General features: G+C 48.4%; 1 protein-coding gene across 1 annotated transcript in view; it reads left to right on the top strand.

The window, feature by feature from the left end:
- agap1 (ArfGAP with GTPase domain, ankyrin repeat and PH domain 1) overlaps positions 1–23,663 on the top strand; it is a 137,849-nt gene that overhangs the window by 51,113 nt on the left and 63,073 nt on the right. Inside the window, exons 7-10 of the mRNA XM_042316930.1 lie at positions 1,110–1,214; positions 5,754–5,925; positions 7,279–7,440; positions 19,465–19,614. Of these exons, the coding sequence (XP_042172864.1) occupies positions 1,110–1,214; positions 5,754–5,925; positions 7,279–7,440; positions 19,465–19,614 (589 nt within the window). The remainder of the gene's footprint in view (positions 1–1,109; positions 1,215–5,753; positions 5,926–7,278; positions 7,441–19,464; positions 19,615–23,663) is intronic.

Genomic DNA, 23,663 nt, shown 5'->3' with positions numbered 1-23,663 from the left:
ATGTATCTGTGTCCTCCTCACCCTGTCTCTCTCTGTGTTCTCTCCTATAGGGCATGTATCTGTGTCCTCCTCACCCTGTCTCTCTCTGTGTTCTCTCCTATAGGGCATGTATCTGTGTCCTCCTCACCCTGTCTCTCTCTGTGTTCTCTCCTATAGGGCATGTATCTGTGTCCTCCTCACCCTGTCTCTCTCTGTGTTCTCTCCTATAGGGCATGTATCTGTGTCCTCCTCACCCTGTCTCTCTCTGTGTTCTCTCCTATAGGGCATGTATCTGTGTCCTCCTCACCCTGTCTCTCTCTCTGTTCTCTCCTATAGGGCATGTATCTGTGTCCTCCTCACCCTGTCTCTCTCTGTGTTCTCTCCTATAGGGCATGTATCTGTGTCCTCCTCACCCTGTCTCTCTCTGTGTTCTCTCCTATAGGGCATGTATCTGTGTTCTCTCCTATAGGGCATGTATCTGTGTCCTCCTCACCCTGTCTCTCTCTGTGTTCTCTCCTATAGGGCATGTATCTGTGTTCTCTCCTGTTCTCTCCTATAGGGCATGTATCTGTGTCCTCCTCACCCTGTCTCTCTCTGTGTTCTCTCCTATAGGGCATGTATCTGTGTTCTCTCCTATAGGGCATGTCCTCACCCTGTCTCTGTGTTCTCTCCTATAGGGCATGTATCTGTGTTCTCTCCTATAGGGCATGTATCTGTGTTCTCTCCTATAGGGCATGTATCTGTGTTCTCTCCTATAGGGCATGTATCTGTGTTCTCTCCTATAGGGCATGTATCTGTGTCCTCCTCACCCTGTCTCTCTCTGTGTTCTCTCCTATAGGGCATGTATCTGTGTTCTCTCCTATAGGGCATGTATCTGTGTCCTCCTCACCCTGTCTCTCTCTGTGTTCTCTCCTATAGGGCATGTATCTGTGTCCTCCTCACCCTGTCTCTCTCTCTGTTCTCTCCTATAGGGCATGTATCTGTGTCCTCCTCACCCTGTCTCTCTCTGTGTTCTCTCCTATAGGGCATGTATCTGTGTCCTCCTCACCCTGTCTCTCTCTGTGTTCTCTCCTATAGGGCATGTATCTGTGTCCTCCTCACCCTGTCTCTCTCTGTGTTCTCTCCTATAGGGCATGCTTCTGAAGAGGAGTGGCAAGACCCTAAACAAGGAGTGGAAAAAGAAGTACGTGACGTTGTGTGACAATGGCCTGCTCACATATCACCCCAGCCTGCACGTGAGTACCACCTGTCACACACACACACACACACACTATACATGAACACACATGTATCACTCGTATTATACACACAGGTCACTCATGCATGCACACACACATCACACTCTGACAGAAGACTATACAGGCGGCGCCCGTTGATATGGTTACTCTAAGTCACGTCAGATGGTAGAATCTGGGGTTGAACGTTCTTTCTCCGGTTAGTTCCATTCTACCTGTCCAGCTCTGCTTCAACCAGACCAGCTAGTTGGACAACTTTCTCTCTTATTATTACTGCACATCATCCCGATGACACTACCAACCACCTAACAATCCTGTTGTAACCTGTACCCCTCCAGTCTCCGTGTGGAACAACAGAGGTCACTGGAGTCAGCATCACTCAGTGTCTCTAATGTCGTCTGTCTGTCTGTCACTCTGCCCTCTGCTCTGGCTTTCTATCTAATGGTCCCATGTTACAGCAGTGGGTCCATCCGCTTGTTCCCCGCGCTGCTAATCCATCAGCCACTGTGTTGGCCCATTAGCGGCAATGCTAAGCCCCTGTTTCCTCCTCCGCGCGCGTGTGTGTGTGCGCGTGTGTGTGTGCGCGTGTGTGTGTGTGTGTGTGCGTGTGCGTGTGTGCGTGTGTGTGTGCGTGTGTGTGCGTGTGTGTGTGTGTGTGTGTGCGTGTGTGTGTGTGTGTGCGCGTGCGTGTGTGTGCGTCAGCCACCCCATCCGCTCACTGGGCAGACGGTACGCTTGTTGCAGCGGAGGCACACACCCACACAGAGCGAGCAACAATATTAATTAGAAAGCCCACATGGTCTGTTTGCACAGGGCTGACGTTGATGATGTGGAATAGCACCACTGTAATGGCCTGCTCTAATCGCCCGCCTGGCTGCTCTGTTGGCAAACACAGGACCACAACGTCCCCTCTCCTGGCCCTGATACCACTTCATATCACCACTATCCCTCCTTTCCCTCGCTCTTTACATCGTTCCCCCGGATTGCAATCAGGCCTTATTGTTAATTAGAATGGGAATCATTTTCCTAATGCCACAGTGACTGGAGTCTAGACATACATGTAGATGGATGGGTAGAGGACGCACAGCGGAGGAGGCTAAATCTATTTGCTCTAATTTGATTGGGTTGGATTAGCGGCCCAGCTACTGCAGTGAAACAACCACAGGGGCAGAATGAGTGGAAGGTAAATGTAGGAAAACTAAATTGCTCGATAGCAACCTGAAGGAGAGCCATAAAATATGATCCAATCTATTGAAAATCTCAAAGGTGTTGAGTCCCTGGGATGAGTCCTAACTTAATATTTTCACTACAAACGCACTCGCTCGCACACTCCCACACGCACTCCCACACGCACTCGCACACTCGCACACGCACTCGCACACTCCCACACGCACACGCACTCTCACACTCCCACACGCACTCTCACACTCCCACACACACTCGCACACTCCCACACGCACTCGCACACTCCCACAAGCACACGCACTCTCACACTCCCACACGCACTCTCACACTCCCACACGCACTCTCACACTCCCACACACACGCACTCTCACACTCCCACACACACTCTCACACTCCCACACACACTCACACACGCACTTGCGCGCACACACACACACACACGTACCTCCAGCACCGAGCTGAGCATGTTTTCCTGATCATTGTGTATCTGCAGCACAGGCATCAATTACTGTGTTTGCGGAGGGTAATAGAATCAAGTCAATCAGCAACGCTCCTAATTGGCCGACTATGTGCAAAGAAATCCCATTAATACAGCTAATGAAGTGGATGGCAATAGGATGCCATGTAATTGGCAGGAATACTAGGAGTCGCGTCAGAGAAACTGGTCCGAGTGTCAAGGAGTCATTCAGTTGTTAGTTTGTAGTGTGACTGATGTCATCTGATCACTTCATATTTATTCACACTGTTTAGTTGTAAGGGACCTTGGGTGATTAAATGCTATTTTATGCACTTAAAAAAAATATTAGATGTTATCTTGACTGTATTCATCATCTTTCTCATGTGTGTTGTCTTGACCGTACCCACGCGCACACACACCAACCGTAGACACACACACACACCAACCGTAGACACACACACACAAACTCTGCTCTTCCCCCCATGCTGTGCAAATGTGTTGTAGGGAGCCCCAGCTTCCCTTCTCTCCTCCTCCTCATCTCTTCTCACTTTCCTCTCCCTCTCATATCCTCTCCTTCTCTCCTCCTTCTCTCTCCCCCTCATCTCTTCTCACTTTCCTCTATCCTCTCCCTCTCATATCCTCTCCTTCTCTCCTCCTTCTCTCTCTCCTCCTCCTCCTCATCTCTTCTCACTTTCCTCTATCCTCTCCCTCTCATATCCTCTCCTTCTCTCCTCCTTCTCTCTCCCTCCTCCTCCTCATCTCTTCTCACTTTCCTCTATCCTCTCCTCTCTCATATCCTCTCCTTCTCTCCTCCTTCTCTCTCCCCCTCATCTCTTCTCACTTTCCTCTATCCTCTCCCTCTCATATCCTCTCCTTCTCTCCTCCTTCTCTCTCTCCTCCTCCTCCTCATCTCTTCTCACTTTCCTCTATCCTCTCCCTCTCATATCCTCTCCTTCTCTCTCCCCTCATCTCTTCTCACTTTCCTCTATCCTCTCCCTCTCATATCCTCTCCTTCTCTCCTCCTCCTCTCTCTCCTCCTCCTCATCTCTTCTCACTTTCCTCTATCCTCTCCCTCTCATATCCTCTCCTTCTCTCCTCCTCCTCTCTCTCCTCCTCCTCATCTCTTCTCACTTTCCTCTATCCTCTCCCTCTCATATCCTCTCCTTCTCTCCTCCTTCTCTCCTCCTTCTCTCTCTCCTCCTCCTCATCTCTTCTCACTTTCCTATATCCTCTCCCTCTCATATCCTCTCCTTCTCTCCTCCTTCTCTCTCCCTTCTCTCCTCATCTCTTCTCACTTTCCTCTATCCTCTCCTCCTCTCTCCCCTCTCTCCTTCTCTCTCCTCCTCTCTCCTCTCTCTCTCTCTCTCCCTTCTCTCCTCCTTCCTCCCCTCTCCTCTCCTCTCTCTCTCTCCCCCTTCTCTCCTCCTTCTCTCTCCTCTCTCTTCTCCCTCTCCTCCTCTCTCTCCCTCTCTCCCCTTCTCTCCTCCTCTCCCTTCTCTCCTCCTTCTCTCTCCCTTCTCTCCTCCTCCTCTCCCCCTCCTCCTCTCCTCCTCTCTCTCCCCTCTCTCTCCCTCCTCTCCTCCTTCTCTCTCCCTCTCTCTCTCCTCCTCCTTCTCTCTCCCCTTCTCTCCTCCTTCTCTCTCCCCTTCTCTCTCCTTCTCTCCCCTTCTCTCCTCCTCCTCTCTCCCCTCTCTCCTCCTTCTCTCTCCCCTCTCTCTCCCTCCTCTCCTCCTTCTCTCTCTCCCTCTCTCTCCTCTCCTCCTCTCTCTCTCCCCTTCTCTCCTCCTCCTCTCTCCCCTCTCCCTTCTCTCCTCCTTCTCTCTCCCTCTCTCTCCCCTTCTCTCCTCCTTCTCTCTCCCCTCTCTCTCCTCCTCTCTCCCCTCTCTCCCTTCTCTCCTCCTCCTCTATCCCCTCTCTCCCTCCTCTCCTCCTTCTCTCTCCCCTTCTCTCCTCCTCCTCTCTCCCCTCTCTCCCTTCTCTCCTCTGTTTATGATGTGTGGATCAGATGGTGAAAGTTTCATGATGCACATGGAGTCTCAATTAGCTCCGTTAAGCTGTCTGTAGGCTCCGCTGGGCCGGGCTGCGCTGGGCCGGGCTCCGCTGGGCCGAGTTGGGCCAGGTTGGGCCGAGTTGGGCCAGGCTGGGCCCTTGTAGCCCCTCCAGGGACCCCAGCTCAAGGGCTCTCTGGCGACTTGTTAAGCCGTGTTGAGAGCACTTGGCTTTGAATTGGCCTTTTGTTTGCCTCCTGCAAGAGGGAGGTGGTCCCGACAGCCTCTCAGGATGCTTCTTGCCTCTCAGCCCTCACACACACACGCATAATCACACACACACATTATTAAAACACACACACACACAAAGTCTTGAACGTAATCACACACTCCTCCGCTTGGTTCAGAATGGTCTTTGATTGTGTCACAGTGGGTGTGAGAGTCTGAGAGAGCTTTGTTTCTGCACATGGTCTCAGCCCTCATTCATGTTTGAGAGGGGTGACTGACCCCTACTCAGTGTGCTCCCTGTCTGAGATACACACACACACTTCAGGGACTGCTGCCTTAAAGAAACCATCATTTTTAATGAGGACTACAGTCTTTTATTAGTTTAATATTGATCCTGTAAACACCAACTGTCAAGCCCACTGGAATCACAAACCTGTTATGTTGTCTCCAGGGACGGATGCTGCCAAGTAGCTTAACACCTCCCTAATGACTCCTACATTTAGTTATGTTGTTCTAGGTAGCGAGGCCTGTACATATCAGAATCATATATCAGCTGCTCTGCTCTGAACAAACCCCCTTGTCATTAGTTCTAAAAACAAATCCCTATTTATCTGAACGCGTTTATCTTTAATCTATAAGTGTGTATTGCTAGCAGACTGTCTCCCTGTCTGTCTCCTGTAGGACTACATGCAGAACGTCCATGGGAAGGAGATAGATCTGTTGAGGACCACAGTGAAGGTCCCAGGGAAGAGGCCTCCCCGAGCGGTGTCTACCTGTGCCGCTGTCCCCAGCCCGAAGACAAACGGCCTGGCCAAGGACATGAGCAGTCTGCAGCTGGGACCTGGTGGCCCTGGTGAGAGACGGAGAGACACACACACACATAGACACCTCGTCCCACATACACACGTCCCTTGTGGGCCTTTATGGGTCCTGCAGTATTTTGTTGTAATTTACCTTCAACAAAAATAATCAAACAATGAACCATAAACCATACTGTTGAGGGGATGAATATACACACACGCACACATACCTACCAACACACACACACGCACACAGACACACCCACCAACATGCACACACAGACACACCCACCAACATGCACGCACACAGACACACCCACCAACACACGCGCACACACACCCACCAACATGCACGCACACAGACACACCCACCAACATGCACACAGACACACACACGACACACCCATGCACACACACAGGCGCACGGCTCCAGGAGGACCAAACTAATAGCATGAATATTCAGTGACCCATAATACATGTACTAATTACTGTCATGAATATTAATGCAATCAGAGTCCTCTCTCCACTCAGGCAGCTCCAGACATGAGCTGTAATGAGAGAAAGAGAGGTGAGGGAGGGATGGAGGGAGACCGAGGAGAGAGAGACAAATGATTCACTCAGCTGTTAGGACATGAACGGTTTGATTCCAGCAGAGGGCTGCTGGTCGAGTGTTCCTTTGTGATCACTGTGTGTGTGTGTGTGATTCCTGTACATGCTAGTGTGTGTATGTTTGCGTGTTAGTGCACATTTGCTCGTGTGTGTTTAGTATGTTTACAATCCACGGTCATGTCTCCAGTGGATACAGTGTACTGTATCAGTGTGTATTCTAGCAACAGCAGCAGCTTTAGGCTCTGGGCTAAGGTGGTGCTGTTCTCATCACACCCAGCATTCGCTTCAACTTCACACTGAACACACACACACACACCCTGCACTGAGGTAATTGACTGCGGTAAATGCGCGCTCCGCTCTGTTCGGCTCCGTTTACGGTCACATTAGCCTATTATAATGCTAATGCTTTATGTGGAGCCCCCAGCACATCCAGATACATGTATTGAGCCAGGGGCCACAGTGAGGGAGGGCCCTTACTATGTCCCCTGTGGTGTGGCCTATTGCAGTAGACATAGCTGAAACCATTGTGTTGTTTGCTTTGGGGTCGAGGTTCAACTTGATTTATTAGGGGTTCTCTTTAGTTAAAGGTGTAGCAGCAGGATTTCTTTATTCCATTTCATTTAGTTGTGTTGCCAGTCGGTCCTCATTGTAAACTAAGGAAAACTGAGCACTTTTCTTTCTAATGTAAATGTAGTTGTAACCTTGAGTTGGTTTCAGTAAATGATGGAATATTCAACAAAAGATAAGTTTGACAACTGACTGATAGACGTCCCGGTTTCTCCCTCGCTCTCCTTCAGGCTCTGTGAGCAGTAGTTTGTCAGCCTCTCAGATGGCCAGTGGGATCAGCTTGGTGTCCTTTAACAGTCGTGGGGACGGCATGCACCAGAGATCCTACTCAGTTTCCTCCGCCGACCAATGGAGCGAGGCCACCGTCATCGCCAACTCAGGAGTCAGCACAGGTATGAGGAAACACACACACACACCGTTAAGGAACCAGGTACTGGGCTGAAAAGGAATCAGGCCACCCCCAGACCCAGTCTTTTCTTTCCCCCTGTCCATGGGTCCCAGATGGGCTCTGACATGGAGCTCCGCGGTGGGGAGCCTGCCTTAGTACAGGCAGCCTGAGAGCAGAGCTCCGCAGGGGGGCCCTTCTCCTCCTCCGCTGGGCCTTTCATTCGTCTTCCATTGATCTGCCTGCCAGGCCCCTAATGCTGTCTTAACTGTTTATCAAACTAATGGTCACTCAGAGACACACATTAGCAAGAACACATTTATCCTCACATGCACTGGGGGATCTGGTGTGTGTGTGTGTGTGTGTGTGTGTGTGTGTGCATGCTCTGGTCTTTGACTGACGCACACACACAGCCACACACTCTCTGCCGCACACTGAGACTGACAGCTGTCGGATCGAGGGTGTGTCGCCGTGACGATGAGTCTGAGTGACAGGTCCCCCGTGTGTGTTGGGCCCGTTGGCCCTGCGCTGCTCTCCTGAAATAACGTTTAAAGTTGTGAAACACTCTAATCACATTGGCTCCCAGGGGCCTCAATGCACACACACACACACACACACACACACAGCTGATGCCCACACTAGTACCCTTCTGTCACCTCGTTCTCTCCTTTTGCCAACTGTGGGCAGCTTATGCAAGTCAGTTCAATTTCACTCAACTTTATTTGTACAGACATTTCTGTAAGGCCATTTATCAATGAACACAAACTGTTTCTTTTTAACGGCCAAATTAGAATGAGTGTAATTGACATCTGTGGATTGGGGATATGATGGAGGTTGACATCTGTGGATTGGGGATATGATGGAGTTTGACATCTGTGGATTGGGGATATGATGGAGGTTGACATCTGTGGATTGGGGATATGATGGAGGTTGACATCTGTGGATTGGGGATATAATGGAGGTTGACATCTGTGGATTGGGGATATGATGGAGGTTGACATCTGTGGATTGGGGATATGATGGAGGTTGACATCTGTGGATTGGGGATATGATGGAGGTTGACATCTGTGGATTGGGGATATGATGGAGGTTGACATCTGTGGATTGGGGATATGGATGGAGGTTGACATCTGTGGATTGGGGATATGATGGAGGTTGTCATCTGTGGATTGGGGATATGATGGAGGTTGTCATCTGTGGATTGGGGATATGATGGAGGTTGACATCTGTGGATTGGGGATATGATGGAGGTTGACATCTGTGGATTGGGGATATGATGGAGGTTGACATCTGTGGATTGGGGATATGATGGAGGTTGACATCTGTGGATTGGGGATATGATGGAGGTTGACATCTGTGGATTGGGGATATGATGGAGGTTGACATCTGTGGATTGGGGATATGATGGAGGTTGACATCTGTGGATTGGGGATATGATGGAGGTTGACATCTGTCAGTTTAACAAAGCTTCTGTTTAATCCAGCTAATTAACACCACATTCAAATCTGTTTATTTTTACAATTCCCATTCTATCACAGTATTCATTTATGCAGATCTTAAATAAAATAGGTGTACATTGTGTGTCTGTGTATAACTGTGTGTGTATTGTGTGTCTGTGTATAACTGTGTGTGTATTGTGTTTTTGTGTATAACTGTGTGTGTGTATTGTGTGTCTGTGTATAACTGTGTGTGTATTGTGTGTTTGTGTATAACTGTGTGTATTGTGTGTTTGTGTATAACTGTGTGTGTCTGTGTATAACTGTGTGTGTTTGTGTATAACTGTGTGTGTTTGTGTATATCTGTGTGTGTATTGTGTGTCTGTGTATAACTGTGTGTATTGTGTGTCTGTGTATAACTGTGTGTGTCTGTGTATAACTGTGTGTGTATTGTATGTCTGTGTATAACTGTGTGTGTGTATTGTGTGTCTGTGTATAACTGTGTGTGTGTGTTTGTGTATAACTGTGTGTGTCTGTGTATAACTGTGTGTGTTTGTGTATAACTGTGTGTGTATTGTGTGTCTGTGTATAACTGTGTGTGTCTGTGTATAACTGTGTGTGTGTGTTGTGTGGCTGTGTATAACTGTGTGTGTTTAATGTGTTTGTGTATAACTGTGTGTGTGTTTATTTTTGTGTGTGTCTATCACTGTGTTCATTTATAACTGATGTTAAATAAAATAGGTGTTTAACTGTGTGTGTCTGTGTATAACTGTGTGTGTGTGTATTGTGTGTCTGTGTATAACTGTGTGTGTATTGTGTGTTTGTGTATAACTGTGTGTGTGTATAACTGTGTGTGTGTGTATTGTGTGTCTGTGTATAACTGTGTGTGTGTGTATTGTGTGTCTGTGTATAACATTGTGTGTTTGTGTATAACTGTGTGTGTATTGTGTTTCTTTGTATAACTGTGTGTGTATTGTGTGTCTTTGTAGAACTGTGTGTGTCTGTGTAGAACTGTGTGTGTCTGTGTATAACTGTGTGTGTGTGTGTATTGTGTGTCTGTGTTTAACTGTGTTAGTGGATGTTGGGTCCTGGAGGCGTTGAGAGCTCTGTTCTGAGCTTGTCTGAAAGCATCACGGCCCCTCAGCCTCTCTTTATATAAATAACCTTTACCCAGCCCCTTAACGAGCCTCATCCAACCCCTTAACGAGCCTTAACGAGGTGCCCCTCCTCTCTCTCCACTGTGTCGTGACTGGGATGAGTTGTGATAGCTGGATGACTAGTTGACCAGTGGCTCCAGGGCCTGAGAAGTCATCACCTTCTGCCCCCAGAGCCCAGCCCAATGAGAGCTCTCAGGGAGAAGAAAAGGAGGACTTCTTTGTAATTAGTTGTTCTGTAGTGGCCGTCGGCTTCTAAAGGGCTTGCTGCTATTTGCCCTCCTCTGTGGCCGTGGGCTTCTGAAGGACTCTACTCTGTGGAGGGGCGGTTGTGTCTGAACAATAGTCTGCTGCTTTGAGACTGTCTTCATACGAACCCTCTATCTAAACCCCACACCTTTTACACCAGGCCTTGTGTATGTTACCTTCCTGTTTTTAATCAGATCACATTATATTCTCTCTGCTCCTATCTACTCATGTATAATATTCATTTGCTGATGTGATGATTCACAGGAAGACAAGTCCCTTCAATCTAGACCTTTCATTTCTCCTATTGGTGGAGAGACCTAGTGCTCCACAGACAGTAATGACTCCTATTGGTGGAGGGACCTAGTGCGCCACGGACAGTAATGACTCCTATTGGAGGAGGGACCTAGTGCTCCACAGACAGTAATGACTCCTATTGGTGGAGGGACCTAGTGCGCCACGGACAGTAATGACTCCTATTGGAGGAGGGACCTAGTGCGCCACAGACAGTAATGACTCCTATTGGAGGAGGGACCTGTGCGCCAGACAGTAATGACTCCTATTGGTGGAGGGTGCTCCACAGACAGTAATGAGTCCTATTGGTGGAGGGACCTAGTGCGCCACAGACAGTAATGACTCCTATTGGTGGAGGGACCTAGTGCTCCACAGACAGTAATGACTCCTATTGGAGGAGGGACCTAGTGCGCCACAGACAGTAATGACTCCTATTGGTGGAGGGACCTAGTGCTCCACAGACAGTAATGAGTCCTATTGGTGGAGGGACCTGGACCAGTAATGACTCCTATTAGTGCTCCACAGACAGTAATGAGTCCTATTGGTGGAGGGACCTAGTGCGCCACGGACAGTAATGACTCCTATTAGTGGAGAGACCTAGTGCTCCACAGACAGTAATGAGTCCTATTGGTGGAGGGACCTAGTGCGCCACAGACAGTAATGAGACAGTCCTATTGGTGGAGGGACCTAGTGCTCCACAGACAGTAATGAGTCCTATTGGTGGAGGGACCTAGTGCGCCACAGACAGTAATGAGTGACAGACAGTAATGAGTCCTATTGGTGGAGGGACCTAGTGCTCCACAGACAGTAATGAGTCCTATTGGTGGAGGGACCTAGTGCGCCACAGACAGTAATGACTCCTATTGGTGGAGGGACCTAGTGCTCCACAGACAGTAATGACTCCTATTGGAGGAGGGACCTAGTGCGCCACAGACAGTAATGACTCCTATTGGAGGAGGGACCTAGTGCTCCACAGACAGTAATGACTCCTATTGGAGGAGGGACCTAGTGCTCCACAGACAGTAATGAGTCCTATTGGAGGAGGGACCTAGTGCGCCACAGACAGTAATGACTCCTATTGGAGGAGGGACCTAGTGCTCCACAGACAGTAATGACTCCTATTGGTGGAGGGACCTAGTGCGCCACGGACAGTAATGACTCCTATTGGAGGAGGGACCTAGTGCTCCACAGACAGTAATGAGTCCTATTGGTGGAGGGACCTAGTGCTCCACGGACAGTAATGAGTCCTATTGGTGGAGGGACCTAGTGCTCCACAGACAGTAATGAGTCCTATTGGTGGAGGGACCTAGTGCTCCACAGACAGTAATGAGTCCTATTGGAGGAGGGACCTAGTGCGCCACAGACAGTAATGACTCCTACAGGAGGGACCTAATGCTCCACAGACAGTAATGAGTCCTATTGGAGGAGGGACCTAGTGCTCCACAGACAGTAATGAGTCCTATTGGAGGAGGGACCTAGTGCTCCACAGACAGTAATGAGTCCTATTGGAGGAGGGACCTAGTGCTCCACAGACAGTAATGAGTCCTATTGGTGGAGGGACCTAGTGCTCCACAGACAGTAATGAGTCCTATTGGTGGAGGGACCTAGTGCTCCACGGACAGTAATGAGTCCTATTCGTGGAGAGACCTAGTGCTCCACAGACAGTAATGAGTCCTATTGGTGGAGGGACCTAGTGCGCCACAGACAGTAATGAGTCCTATTGGTGGAGGGACCTAGTGCGCCACAGACAGTAATGAGTCCTATTGGAGAATGAGAGAAGAGATGAAGACATCCACACACTAGAAGCCCTGTAGCCAGTAAGTGGAGCTGAGGACGGGAGAGGACAGCTGCAGGGTTGTTAGTGTGTGGATATGTGTCCTTTCTCCAGTTAAATAAATATAGGATGGTTATGACATCGATGGCCTCTGGTCTGTTTGCTACTCTCAGTGAACACGCCCCTTTATCCTCTCTGCATTGAGCTGCCGTTTCCCCTTAATGATGGAACAATGGGAGCAGTAATACTAATGAGTGTCTGTTTCATTAGGAGGCTGTTGTTCCCTAGACACCTCCAGGCCTGTAGGAGCCGGGGGGGATGAACCAGGGACAAGGGAGGGCAAGAGGAGCAAGCTAGCGTTCCTCCCTACTCAGGCAGCTTGCTGTGGGGCTAATGGCTCGCTGGGCTGAGCTGGTCGAGGCCCACAGTCGCTCCAACCTTCAACCCTCTGACTAATATAGTGTTCCTATTTTCAGTCCTCCGTGGCTGGGGGTGTCCCTGGCAAGGCATCTTCCTCCTTCAGCTCAGGAATGCACACGCAGGAGCAACCCTGTTCCCTGGTTTTCCCTGTCCATGTCTCTCTTACAGTGGCTAACAATATAGTCTCTACTGCCTTTCCTAGCTTGATTGGGTGATGGGCTTTAAAATGACAGCCCTTTCAGGATATCTCAGCATTTCAGTGATCTGAACCGTTTGCCTCTGGTCCTGTGTGTTTTCAAAAACTGGAAACAGGAAGAAACTTATTTGTAGTGTGTGTGTGTGTGCGGCGCGGTGGCCCTGTGAAAGAGCCCATTGTGTGTGTGTGTGTGTGTGTGTGTGTGGGGGGGCAGCAGCAGGTGTCTTTGATTTGGCAGACCAGGCTGTGGAATTTCATGCCTCAGGAGCTGCACGGCCATCCTCTGATCTTCTACCGTAAAGTAGCCAACAGACAGGAAGTCACTTTACCTCAACTTCCTGTTTACTATCCTCACTCAGAGTTGGTCTGCTTCACGCTGTTGTCACTAGTTACCACAGCCATCAAAATAGCTTGTTGGTCTTAATTTAAGCTTACGTATCAAATCAAAATCAAATCAAATGTATTTATATAGCACTTCGTACATCAGCTGATATCTCAAAGTGCTGTACAGAAACCCAGCCTAAAACCCCAAACAGCAAGCAATGCAGGTGTAGAAGCACGGTGGCTCGGAAAAACTCCCTAGAAAGGCCAAAACCTAGGAAGAAACCTAGAGAGGAACCAGGCTATGAGGGGTGGCCAGTCCTCTTCTGGCTGTGCTGGGTGGAGATTATAACAGAACATGGCCAAGATGTTCAAATGTTCATAAATGACCAGCATGGTCGTATAATAATAAGGCAGAACAGTTGAAACTGGAGCAGCAGCACGCTCAGGTGGACTGGGGACAGCAAGGAGTCATCATGTCAGGTAGTCCTGGGGCATGGTCCTAGGGCTCAGGTCCTCCGAGAGAGAGAAGGAAAGAGAGAATTAGAGAGAGCATATGTGGGGTGGCCAGTCCTCTTCTGGCTGTGCCGGGTGGAGATTATAACAGATCAGGTATAAGGTTAGCAGTGTGTTTTAAGGTTATCACAAAAAAATCACAAAGCTCTTTACATTGTGAGCAACCATGTTAACACCCTATCAAAGAGCACAACAGTGTCTCAATGAACCTCTCTTTATACCAGAGATTGAAGGAGAAGAGCGAGAGAGAGGCGAGCTCACAGAAAGAGAACGAGGAAGACTGTTAACAACATACTGAGGGCGCCAGTGGAGGGATGATTGTAGAGAGACATGGGTGATGCTGCGAGGGAGGGAGGGGATAGTGTGATATGTGAAGGTAGTGATGTACAGAGAGGAGGGGGATACTGTGAGGGGATATGTGAAGGTAGTGATGTAGAGAGAGGAGGGAGGGGCTGGGTCGGGGGGAGATGCGGGTGAGGAGAGGGAGGAGGGGCTGCAGATGTGAGGGCTGTTAATCCCGGGCGGTTAATTGTGCGCTCCAGGATGGCATCTTGTCAGCAGAGATAAGTTGTCACGTTTTCCACTTGAGCTGAGACTAAACGATAGTCCAATAAGTTATGTCTGTCCTTGAGGCTGTCTGTTCTGTTCTGGGCAGCAGGCGCTACATCAGTGTGATAGGAGCTCGCTCCGTGCCAGCAGCCCCCCCAACCCCACTGTCCACATCAGTCCCGCCGCCCACGCTGATATTGATGGGAACTGAATGTTATTTTATTCCGCCGCAAGTCACAGCTGTCAGCTCAGCGCATGAAAAGTGAAGCGTCTCGTGGCCTCCTAGCCTGATATCCTGGGCCAGCCAGGGGAGACGGAGGAGAACAGCCAAATGAATGGCAGCTTCATCCACTGGCTGCTATGAATGGCTCCATAGAGCTGGACACATCTACACTCAGACCCTGTATTACTGCTTCCCTAGCTGGACACATCTACACTCAGACCCTGTATTACTGCTTCCCTAGCTGGACACATCTACACTCAGACCCTGTATTACTGCTTCCCTAGCTGGACACATCCACACTCAGACCCTGTATTACTGCTAAAAATAGTGAAAGACCCCAGCCACCATAGTTATAGACTGTTCTCTCTACTACCGCTTGGCAAGCAGTACTGGAGCACCAAGTCTAGGTCCAAGAGGCTTCTAAACAGTTTTTACCCCCAAGCCTTAAGACTCCTGAACAGGTAACCAAATGGTTACTCTGACTATTTGCATTGTGTGACTCCCCCAAGCCCTCTTTTATGCTGCTGCTACTCTCTGTTTATCTTATATGCATAGTCACTTTAACTATACATTCATGTACATACTACCTCAATAAGCCTGACTAACAGATGTCTGTATATAGCCTTACTGTTATTCTCTTATTTTCAAATGTCTTTTTACTGTTGTTTTATTTCTTTACTTACCTACACACACACCTTTTTTTGGCACTATTGGTTGGAGCCTGTAAGTTAGCATTTCACTGTAACGTCTTTCACTGTAAGCAGTCTTTTAGTCCATTTTAGGAAGCCGGGTTCATTTTCTGACCTGGGCTTCGTGGAATTTCTCTGCTTTTTATTCAGGAAACACGTTCATGTGGTACAAAAGAACTGATGTGTCAATAACACAGAGGTAACGAAGGAACAGGGAAGAAGTACTTTAATTGCTTTTGTATTGAAGGGAGTATTTTATAGCGCAATAATGGTTGTATTCGGCGCACGTGACAAATAAACCTTTATTTGATTTGATAGTTATAAATATGAATAAAATTCAGAAATGCCAGGTTGTAGATGATCTCATTTCCATATTTGCACGATATTAAAGGAGTCTAAACAAAGATGCCTACCTTGTCAGCGGCTTTTCTGCATATATACCTGGTTTTATACAGTTCCAATTTTGTCGCACAAAACCATTCAAAAGAAGTCCGATGAGTTTTCTCCCACTTTTCCCGAAGTATTTGCATGAAGGGACATCTGTGATTATAGTATGAAATTGACAATCATTACTATAGAAACAAATACATGCAACATGTCCGTTGTCAAATTTTCACTAATGCTGATTATCAAGGGGGAGAGTGTTGGAAAGATTTTTCAAATACTGTGAGGAACTATTCTAATAATTGGATGTAAAAATAAACAAATGCGGACTTCGTTGACTTCGTTGACTTCGTTGACTTGCAGTGTGAGGTGAGGAAGCTCATTCCTTTTTCTCCCTAATTTCCTGATATCCAATTGGTAGTTACAGTCTTGTCCCATCGTTGCAACTCCTCTACGGACTCGGGAGTGCCGAAGGTTGAGAACCATGCGTCCTCCGAAACACAACCCTGCCAAGCCGCACTGCTTCTTGACACACTGATCGCTTAACCCGGAAGCCAGCCGCACCAATGTGTCGGAGGAAACACCGTACAGCCGGCGACCGAAGTCAGCGTGCATGTGCCCGGCCCGCCACATGGAGTCGCTAGAGCGCGATGGGACAAGGACGTCCCAGTCGACCTAACCCGGACGACGCTTGGCCAATTGTGTGCTGCCTCCTGGGTCTCACTACAGAGCTGGATCGAACCCAGCTCTGTAGTGACGCCTCTATCACTGCGATGCAGTGCATTAGACAGCTGTGCCACTCGGGAGGCCAAGAAGCTCAGCTTTATTAGTGTTGGTGAGTTAAGACTCTCAGAAATCAGACATCCCCGAATGGGCCCTTTCCTTCATTGAACGTTTGCGAGAAGCAGGCCAGGTGTTTCTATGCACGCTCAGGGGTGTGCAGTCTGTCTACATTAACAGGACAGAGAAACCAGACACATGCTCATTGCTCACATGGAGCGTGTAAATGATGGTATGAAATAAACCACAACTTGTTTCTCACAAGTGTAGCAGGTTGTGGGCTCTGCTAACAACGTTTCCACTCCGAGAATGAGAACGGTAAATTACTATAATTAATACATCCATTAACAGAAATTAATGTAACTAAATGACAGGGATAAATGGTAAATTGCCTGTTTTACAAACAGTAGGCTACCACGTGCATTCATAAAAGAGCGTTGCGGGCCGCCTGTGTAGCCCAGGCTACTATTCTACTTAGCAGGGATAGGATGGCGTTCATTTTGTTTTGGTCTCGCCTAGGGCGGGTTATGGACTAGGACCGGCCCTGATCAGCGTTGATTAGTCTAGAAATTAAGAAAAGATTCTGTATCAAATGATACTGTACCATGCCAGGTTGGAGAGAATTGGCCAGTTGTCCGTTTGACAACCTTAGTGTGTTATAGGCCTCAGAGACAGAACAACATTGTCCACTACTGTTGAATAATGAATGAATAGTCAGACACTTCCCCCAAAATGTAAAATACCTATTTATTTATTTATTTATTTACTAGCAAGCAATGAAAATGTGTATTGAATAAAAGAAAGTCAACACATCAAAGTGCCATAGTCTATAGAGCTGGACACCCCCGCATGTAGCAGATGAGCTGCTCCAGCATCAAAGTGCCATAGTCTATAGAGCTGAACACCCCCGCATCTAGCAGATGAGCTGCTCCAGCATCAAAGTGCCATAGTCTATAGAGCTGAACACCCCCGCATCTAGCAGATGAGCTGCTCCAGCATCAAAGTGCCATAGTCTATAGAGCTGAACACCCCCGCATCTAGCAGATGAGCTGCTCCAGCATCAAAGTGCCATAGTCTATAGAGCTGAACACCCCCGCATCTAGCAGATGAGCTGCTCCAGCATCAAAGTGCCATAGTCTATAGAGCTGAACACCCCCGCATCTAGCAGATGAGCTGCTCCAGCATCAAAGTGCCATAGTCTATAGAGCTGAACACCCCCGCATCTAGCAGATGAGCTGCTCCAGCATCAAAGTGCCATAGTCTATAGAGCTGAACACCCCCGCATCTAGCAGATGAGCTGCTCCAGCATCAAAGTGCCATAGTCTATAGAGCTGAACACCCCGCATCTAGCAGATGAGCTGCTCCAGCATCAAAGTGCCATAGTCTATAGAGCTGAACACCCCCGCATCTAGCAGATGAGCTGCTCCAGCATCAAAGTGCCATAGTCTATAGAGCTGAACACCCCCGCATCTAGCAGATGAGCTGCTCCAGCATCAAAGTGCCATAGTCTATAGAGCTGAACACCACCGCACCACCGCATCTAGCAGATGAGCTGCTCCAGCATCAAAGTGCCATAGTCTATAGAGCTGAACACCCCCGCATCTAGCAGATGAGCTGCTCTAGCATCAAAGTGCCATAGTCTATAGAGCTGAACACCCCCGCATCTAGCAGATGAGCTGCTCCAGCATCAAAGTGCCATAGTCTATAGAGCTGGACACCCCCGCATGTAGCAGATGAGCTGCTCCAGCATCAAAGTGCCATAGTCTATAGAGCTGAACACCCCCGCATCTAGCAGATGAGCTGCTCCAGCATCAAAGTGCCATAGTCTATAGAGCTGAACACCCCGCATCTAGCAGATGAGCTGCTCTAGCATCAAAGTGCCATAGTCTATAGAGCTGAACACCCCCGCATCTAGCAGATGAGCTGCTCCAGCATCAAAGTGCCATAGTCTATAGAGCTGAACACCCCCGCATCTAGCAGATGAGCTGCTCCAGCATCAAAGTGCCATAGTCTATAGAGCTGAACACCCCCGCATCTAGCAGATGAGCTGCTCCAGCATCAAAGTGCCATAGTCTATAGAGCTGAACACCCCCGCATCTAGCAGATGAGCTGCTCCAGCATCAAAGTGCCATAGTCTATAGAGCTGAACACCCCGCATCTAGCAGATGAGCTGCTCCAGCATCAAAGTGCCATAGTCTATAGAGCTGAACACCCCCGCATCTAGCAGATGAGCTGCTCCAGCATCAAAGTGCCATAGTCTATAGAGCTGAACACCCCCGCATCTAGCAGATGAGCTGCTCCAGCATCAAAGTGCCATAGTCTATAGAGCTGAATGACCCCAGCATCAAAGCATCTGAGCAGATGAGCTGCTCCAGCATCAAAGTGCCATAGTCTATAGAGCTGAACACCACCGCATCTAGCAGATGAGCTGCTCCAGCATCAAAGTGCCATAGTCTATAGAGCTGAACACCCCCGCATCTAGCAGATGAGCTGCTCTAGCATCAAAGTGCCATAGTCTATAGAGCTGAACACCCCCGCATCTAGCAGATGAGCTGCTCCAGCATCAAAGTGCCATAGTCTATAGAGCTGAACACCCCCGCATCTAGCAGATGAGCTGCTCCAGCATCAAAGTGCCATAGTCTATAGAGCTGAACACCCCCGCATCTAGCAGATGAGCTGCTCCAGCATCAAAGGACAGTTTGAAAGAGGAAGAGATGTAGAAAGTTTAATAGACCAAGTTAGCAAAACAACTGCTTATAATCATTAGTAAAGTTAATCTACATGAAAATAAAGTTAAATATATAAATATATTTTTATCCTAAAATGAATGTAGGCAGGTTGTAAATGCTTTTGAGGGTTATTTTATTTTCATGACAGTCTTCATCCATAACCGTCAGTTACAGGGTTATTACATTACCTTCACAGCCCTAGCTGCTGTTTACTCTTGCGCAATCAACATATTTTGAAAAGTATTTCTGGCCCTTCATTGCTTTCGTCTTCTTGTTGTTGAGGAGCAGTATTATCTAACGGTCTGTCTCTTTCCCTGTAGACACGGGTCTGGGAGAGTCTGTGTGCTCCAGCCCCTCCATCTCCAACACCACCAGCCCTAAGATGGACCCGCCCCCCTCGCCGCACGCCAACCGCAAGAAGCACCGCCGGAAGAAAAGCACCAGCAACTTCAAAGCCGACGGCCTCTCTGGTACTGGGGAAGGTAACGCCATCTCCCCTCCCCTCTCCGTTTTCCAGCCCTGGTCCGCCCGCTAAAACGCTCCCCCTAGCTAACAAACACCTAGTCTATACACTAGCTGGGTCCTAGGTGCTAAGCTCTGCTATTGAATGAATGCGTCTGGAAAAGAATGGAGCAACAAACCTAGGAAGTACAAAACTATGATGAACCTGTTGATTTTAGATAACTAATGATTGTCAACGATGACTTAATATCTGACTTAATATCTGACCCTTTAGCTGTCTTGGACCAGGTAACTCTTTTAAAGAGATTTTATTCCAAAGATCTTTAACCAGATAAATAAATGGTACATTAAATGAATGAAATAAGGTATTTGAATATGATAAGGCACCGTATGCTGCCGTAGGAACAGGTATGGGAAACGCAGCCATGTCTTCCCACGAGCCCCCTGACATCACTCTGCTTGTGGAAGGGGGTTCTCCATTCTTTTCTCTCATCCCTCCATTCCTCCTCTCTGTCTGTCTGTCTGTCAGTCAGATGTGTGTTTTCAGCACTGCTAATAGTAAACATGACATACTACTCTGTCACAATGAATGGCACTGAATGGCTTGCTCTTAAACACACGTTTACTTGTGGATACACAGGTTTATAGGCTCAAATACACCGTCTTGGGGTATCAAACACACTGATGCATCCTCACTCATGCGCGCACACACACACACACACACACACACATACACAAAACGTCACCCACCATTGCGAATGGGAGTGGAACAGATGCAGAGTTGGTAGCAGATGTGTGATGTAATGTGTAGCACTTCCATCAGAGGGAATCACGTGGCTGACAAGACAAGTGCCTGTCTTCTGTCTCTGTCTGGGGTCACTCCATCTCCTCTCCTGCCTGCTTGCCTGGCTGGCTGGGACTGGGAGGAATACTGGAGCAGATAGACATTACTGGGAATGGGACATTATAATGTAGGGGGCTGAATGTAATGTATTTCACCTAGCTCGCAAACAGGCTATTTTGAATGGAGGAAATGTATTAATTGAAATGACTATGTGTGTTGCTCATTTGTGTTTATCTGAGGTGAGTGATCTGACACCGTTTGAAATCATTTTAGCACCCAGCGTGCTTTATGAAACTACCAAAGGTGTCCAGCGACTGGTTCATATCTTCGCTCTTGAAACTGATTTAATATTTGTCCAATCTCCTTCATAGTTAGAATGGGACTGGCAGTAGGACCGTAAATGTATTTGTTTGTATATAATATTTCCACCATCATTTCCTATGACTGTAAAAGAGCTGGACATCAGAACAGCTATCGCTAACCTTGATTTGGACAAGGTGAAACTTATATTGATCATCCCGGGCCAGGCCCAAAGGAGGAGACGGAGACGGCGCTATAGAGGCCGGCGTGCAGGATACATGACGAGACTATATCGGAGAGTGGATAAAACACCTCTACCCACGGGCTATTGGCGAACATGCAATCACTGGAGAATAAACTGGATGAGCGCTGTTCGAGACTATCCTGTCAATGTGATCTGAAAAACTGTAATATCCTATGTTTCTCTGAGTCGTGGCTGAACAAGGACATGGTAAATATAAATCAAGGTTGTTATTCTATTCAGCGGCAGAACAGAGCAGTGGCATCAGGGAAGCTCAGGGGAGGTGGTGTCTCTTATCAACAGCTGGTGCGCAATCTCTAATATTAAGGAAGTCTCGAGGTTTTGCTCGCCTGAGTTAAAATACCCCATGATAAGCTGTAGACCATACTATTTACCAAGAGTAAATACTGTCCTTTCCCACCTGGACAAAAGGAACAACTACGTGAGAATGCTATTCATTGACTTCAGCTCAGCGTTCAACGCCATAGTCCACTCCAAGCTCATCACTATACTAAGGACCCAAACACCTCCCTCTGCAACTTGATCCTGGATTTCCTGATGAGCTTGAAGTTCCTTGTGTCCACATCACTAAGTAATTATCATGGTCCATGAAGAGAGCACAACAACACCTCTTCCCCCTCAGGAGGCTGAAAAGATTCGGCATAGGCCCTCAGATCCTCAAAAGGTTCTACAAGCTGCACCACTGAGAGCATCTTGACTGGCTGCATCACCTCTTGACATGGCAACTGCTTGGCATCCGGCAAGCGGTACCGATGCACCAAGTCTTGATCCAACAGGACCCTGAACAGCTTCTACCACCAAGCCATGACACTGCTAAATATTTAGTCTGGGTAGCTATTGGTTAACTATTTGACTATCTGCATTGACCATTTTTACACAAACTCTTTTGACTCATCGCATACGCTGCTGTCACTTTCTCTACCTATATGTACATATCTACCTCAATTACCTCATACTCCTGCACATCGACTCCCTACTGGTACCCCGTGTATATAACCAAGTTATCATCGACTCAGTACTGGTACCCCGTGTATATAACCAAGTTATCATTGGCTCGGTACTGGTACCCCGTGTATATGGCCAAGTAATCATCGACTCAGTACTGGTACCCCGTCTATATAGCCAAGTTATCATTGACTCAGTACTGGTACCCCGTGTATATAACCAAGTTATCATTGGCTCAGTACTGGTACCCCGTGTATATAACCAAGTTATCATCGACTCAGGTACTGGTACCCATTGACTCAGTACTGTGTATATATACCAAGTTATCATCGACTCAGTACTGGTACTGGTACATCGACTCCCTACTGGTACCCCGTATATAACCAAGTTATCATTGACTCAGTACTGGTACCCCGTGTATATAACCAAGTTATCATTGGCTCAGTACTGGTACCCCGTGTATATAACCATCATTGTCAGTATCATATAACCAAGTTATCATCGGCTCAGTACTGGTACCCCGTACTGGTACCCCGTGTATATAACCAAGTTATCATCGACTCAGTACTGGTACCCCGTGTATATAACCAAGTTATCATTCAGGGTACCCGTGTATATAACCAAGTTATCATTGGTACTGGTACATTGGCTCGGTACTGGTACCCCGTGTATATAGCCAAGTTATCATTGGCTCGGTACTGGTACCCCGTGTATATAACCAAGTTATCATTGGCTCGGTACTGGTACCCCGGGTATATAGCCAAGTTATCATTGGCTCAGTACTGGATATAACCAAGTTATCATTGACTCAGTACTGGTACCACGTGTATATAGCCAAGTAATCATTGGCTCGGTACTGGTACCACGTGCACGTGTATATAGCCAAGTAATCGTTACTCATTGTGGATTAATTCCTTGTGTTACACACTTTATTCAAAAAATGTTTTAGGTGGAGTGTGCTTCCTTCACACCCCCAACCCAGCACGCTTTTCCTGAAGGCTGAGCAGTGTGAGACGCTCCCCCAGCCAGCCGGCCTCTGAAGGCTGAGCGTTGTGAGACGCTCCCCCAGCCAGCCGGCCTCTGAAGGCTGAGCGTTGTGAGACGCTCCCCCAGCCAGCCGGCCTCTGAAGGCTGAGCGTTGTGAGACGCTCCCCCAGCCAGCCGGCCTCTGAAGGCTGAGCGTTGTGAGACGCTCCCCAGCCAGCCGGCCTCTGAAGGCTGAGCGTTGTGAGACGCTCCCCCAGCCAGCCGGCCTCTGAAGGCTGAGCGTTGTGAGACGCTCCCCAGCCAGCCGGCCTCTGAAGGCTGAGCGTTGTGAGACGCTCCCCCCCAGCCAGCCGGCCTCTGAAGGCTGAGCGTTGTGAGACGCTCCCCCAGCCAGCCGGCCTCTGAAGGCTGAGCGTTGTGAGACGCTCCCCCAGCCAGCCGGCCTCTGAAGGCTGAGCGTTGTGAGACGCTCCCCCAGCCAGCCGGCCTCTGAAGGCTGAGCGTTGTGAGACGCTCCCCCAGCCAGCCGGCCTCTGTGCAGCCCCTTCGCCCCATTCGTCAGCGGGGCACTTAAGTGAAATATTATAAATAATCCACCGTATTGAAATCTTTTATCAGCTGTGGCACTTTCATTATTCAATAAGCGATTAGTAACAGTCTCCCAATTTAGCCATTAAGCACCACGCGACAGCGTGGGGCCTCTCTACGCCTGTCACACC

The sequence above is a fragment of the Oncorhynchus tshawytscha genome, unplaced genomic scaffold (genome assembly GCF_018296145.1).
Source record: "Oncorhynchus tshawytscha isolate Ot180627B unplaced genomic scaffold, Otsh_v2.0 Un_contig_6966_pilon_pilon, whole genome shotgun sequence".
Classification (NCBI taxonomy): domain Eukaryota; kingdom Metazoa; phylum Chordata; class Actinopteri; order Salmoniformes; family Salmonidae; genus Oncorhynchus; species Oncorhynchus tshawytscha.
This window is presented reverse-complemented; position numbering and strand designations above follow the sequence as displayed.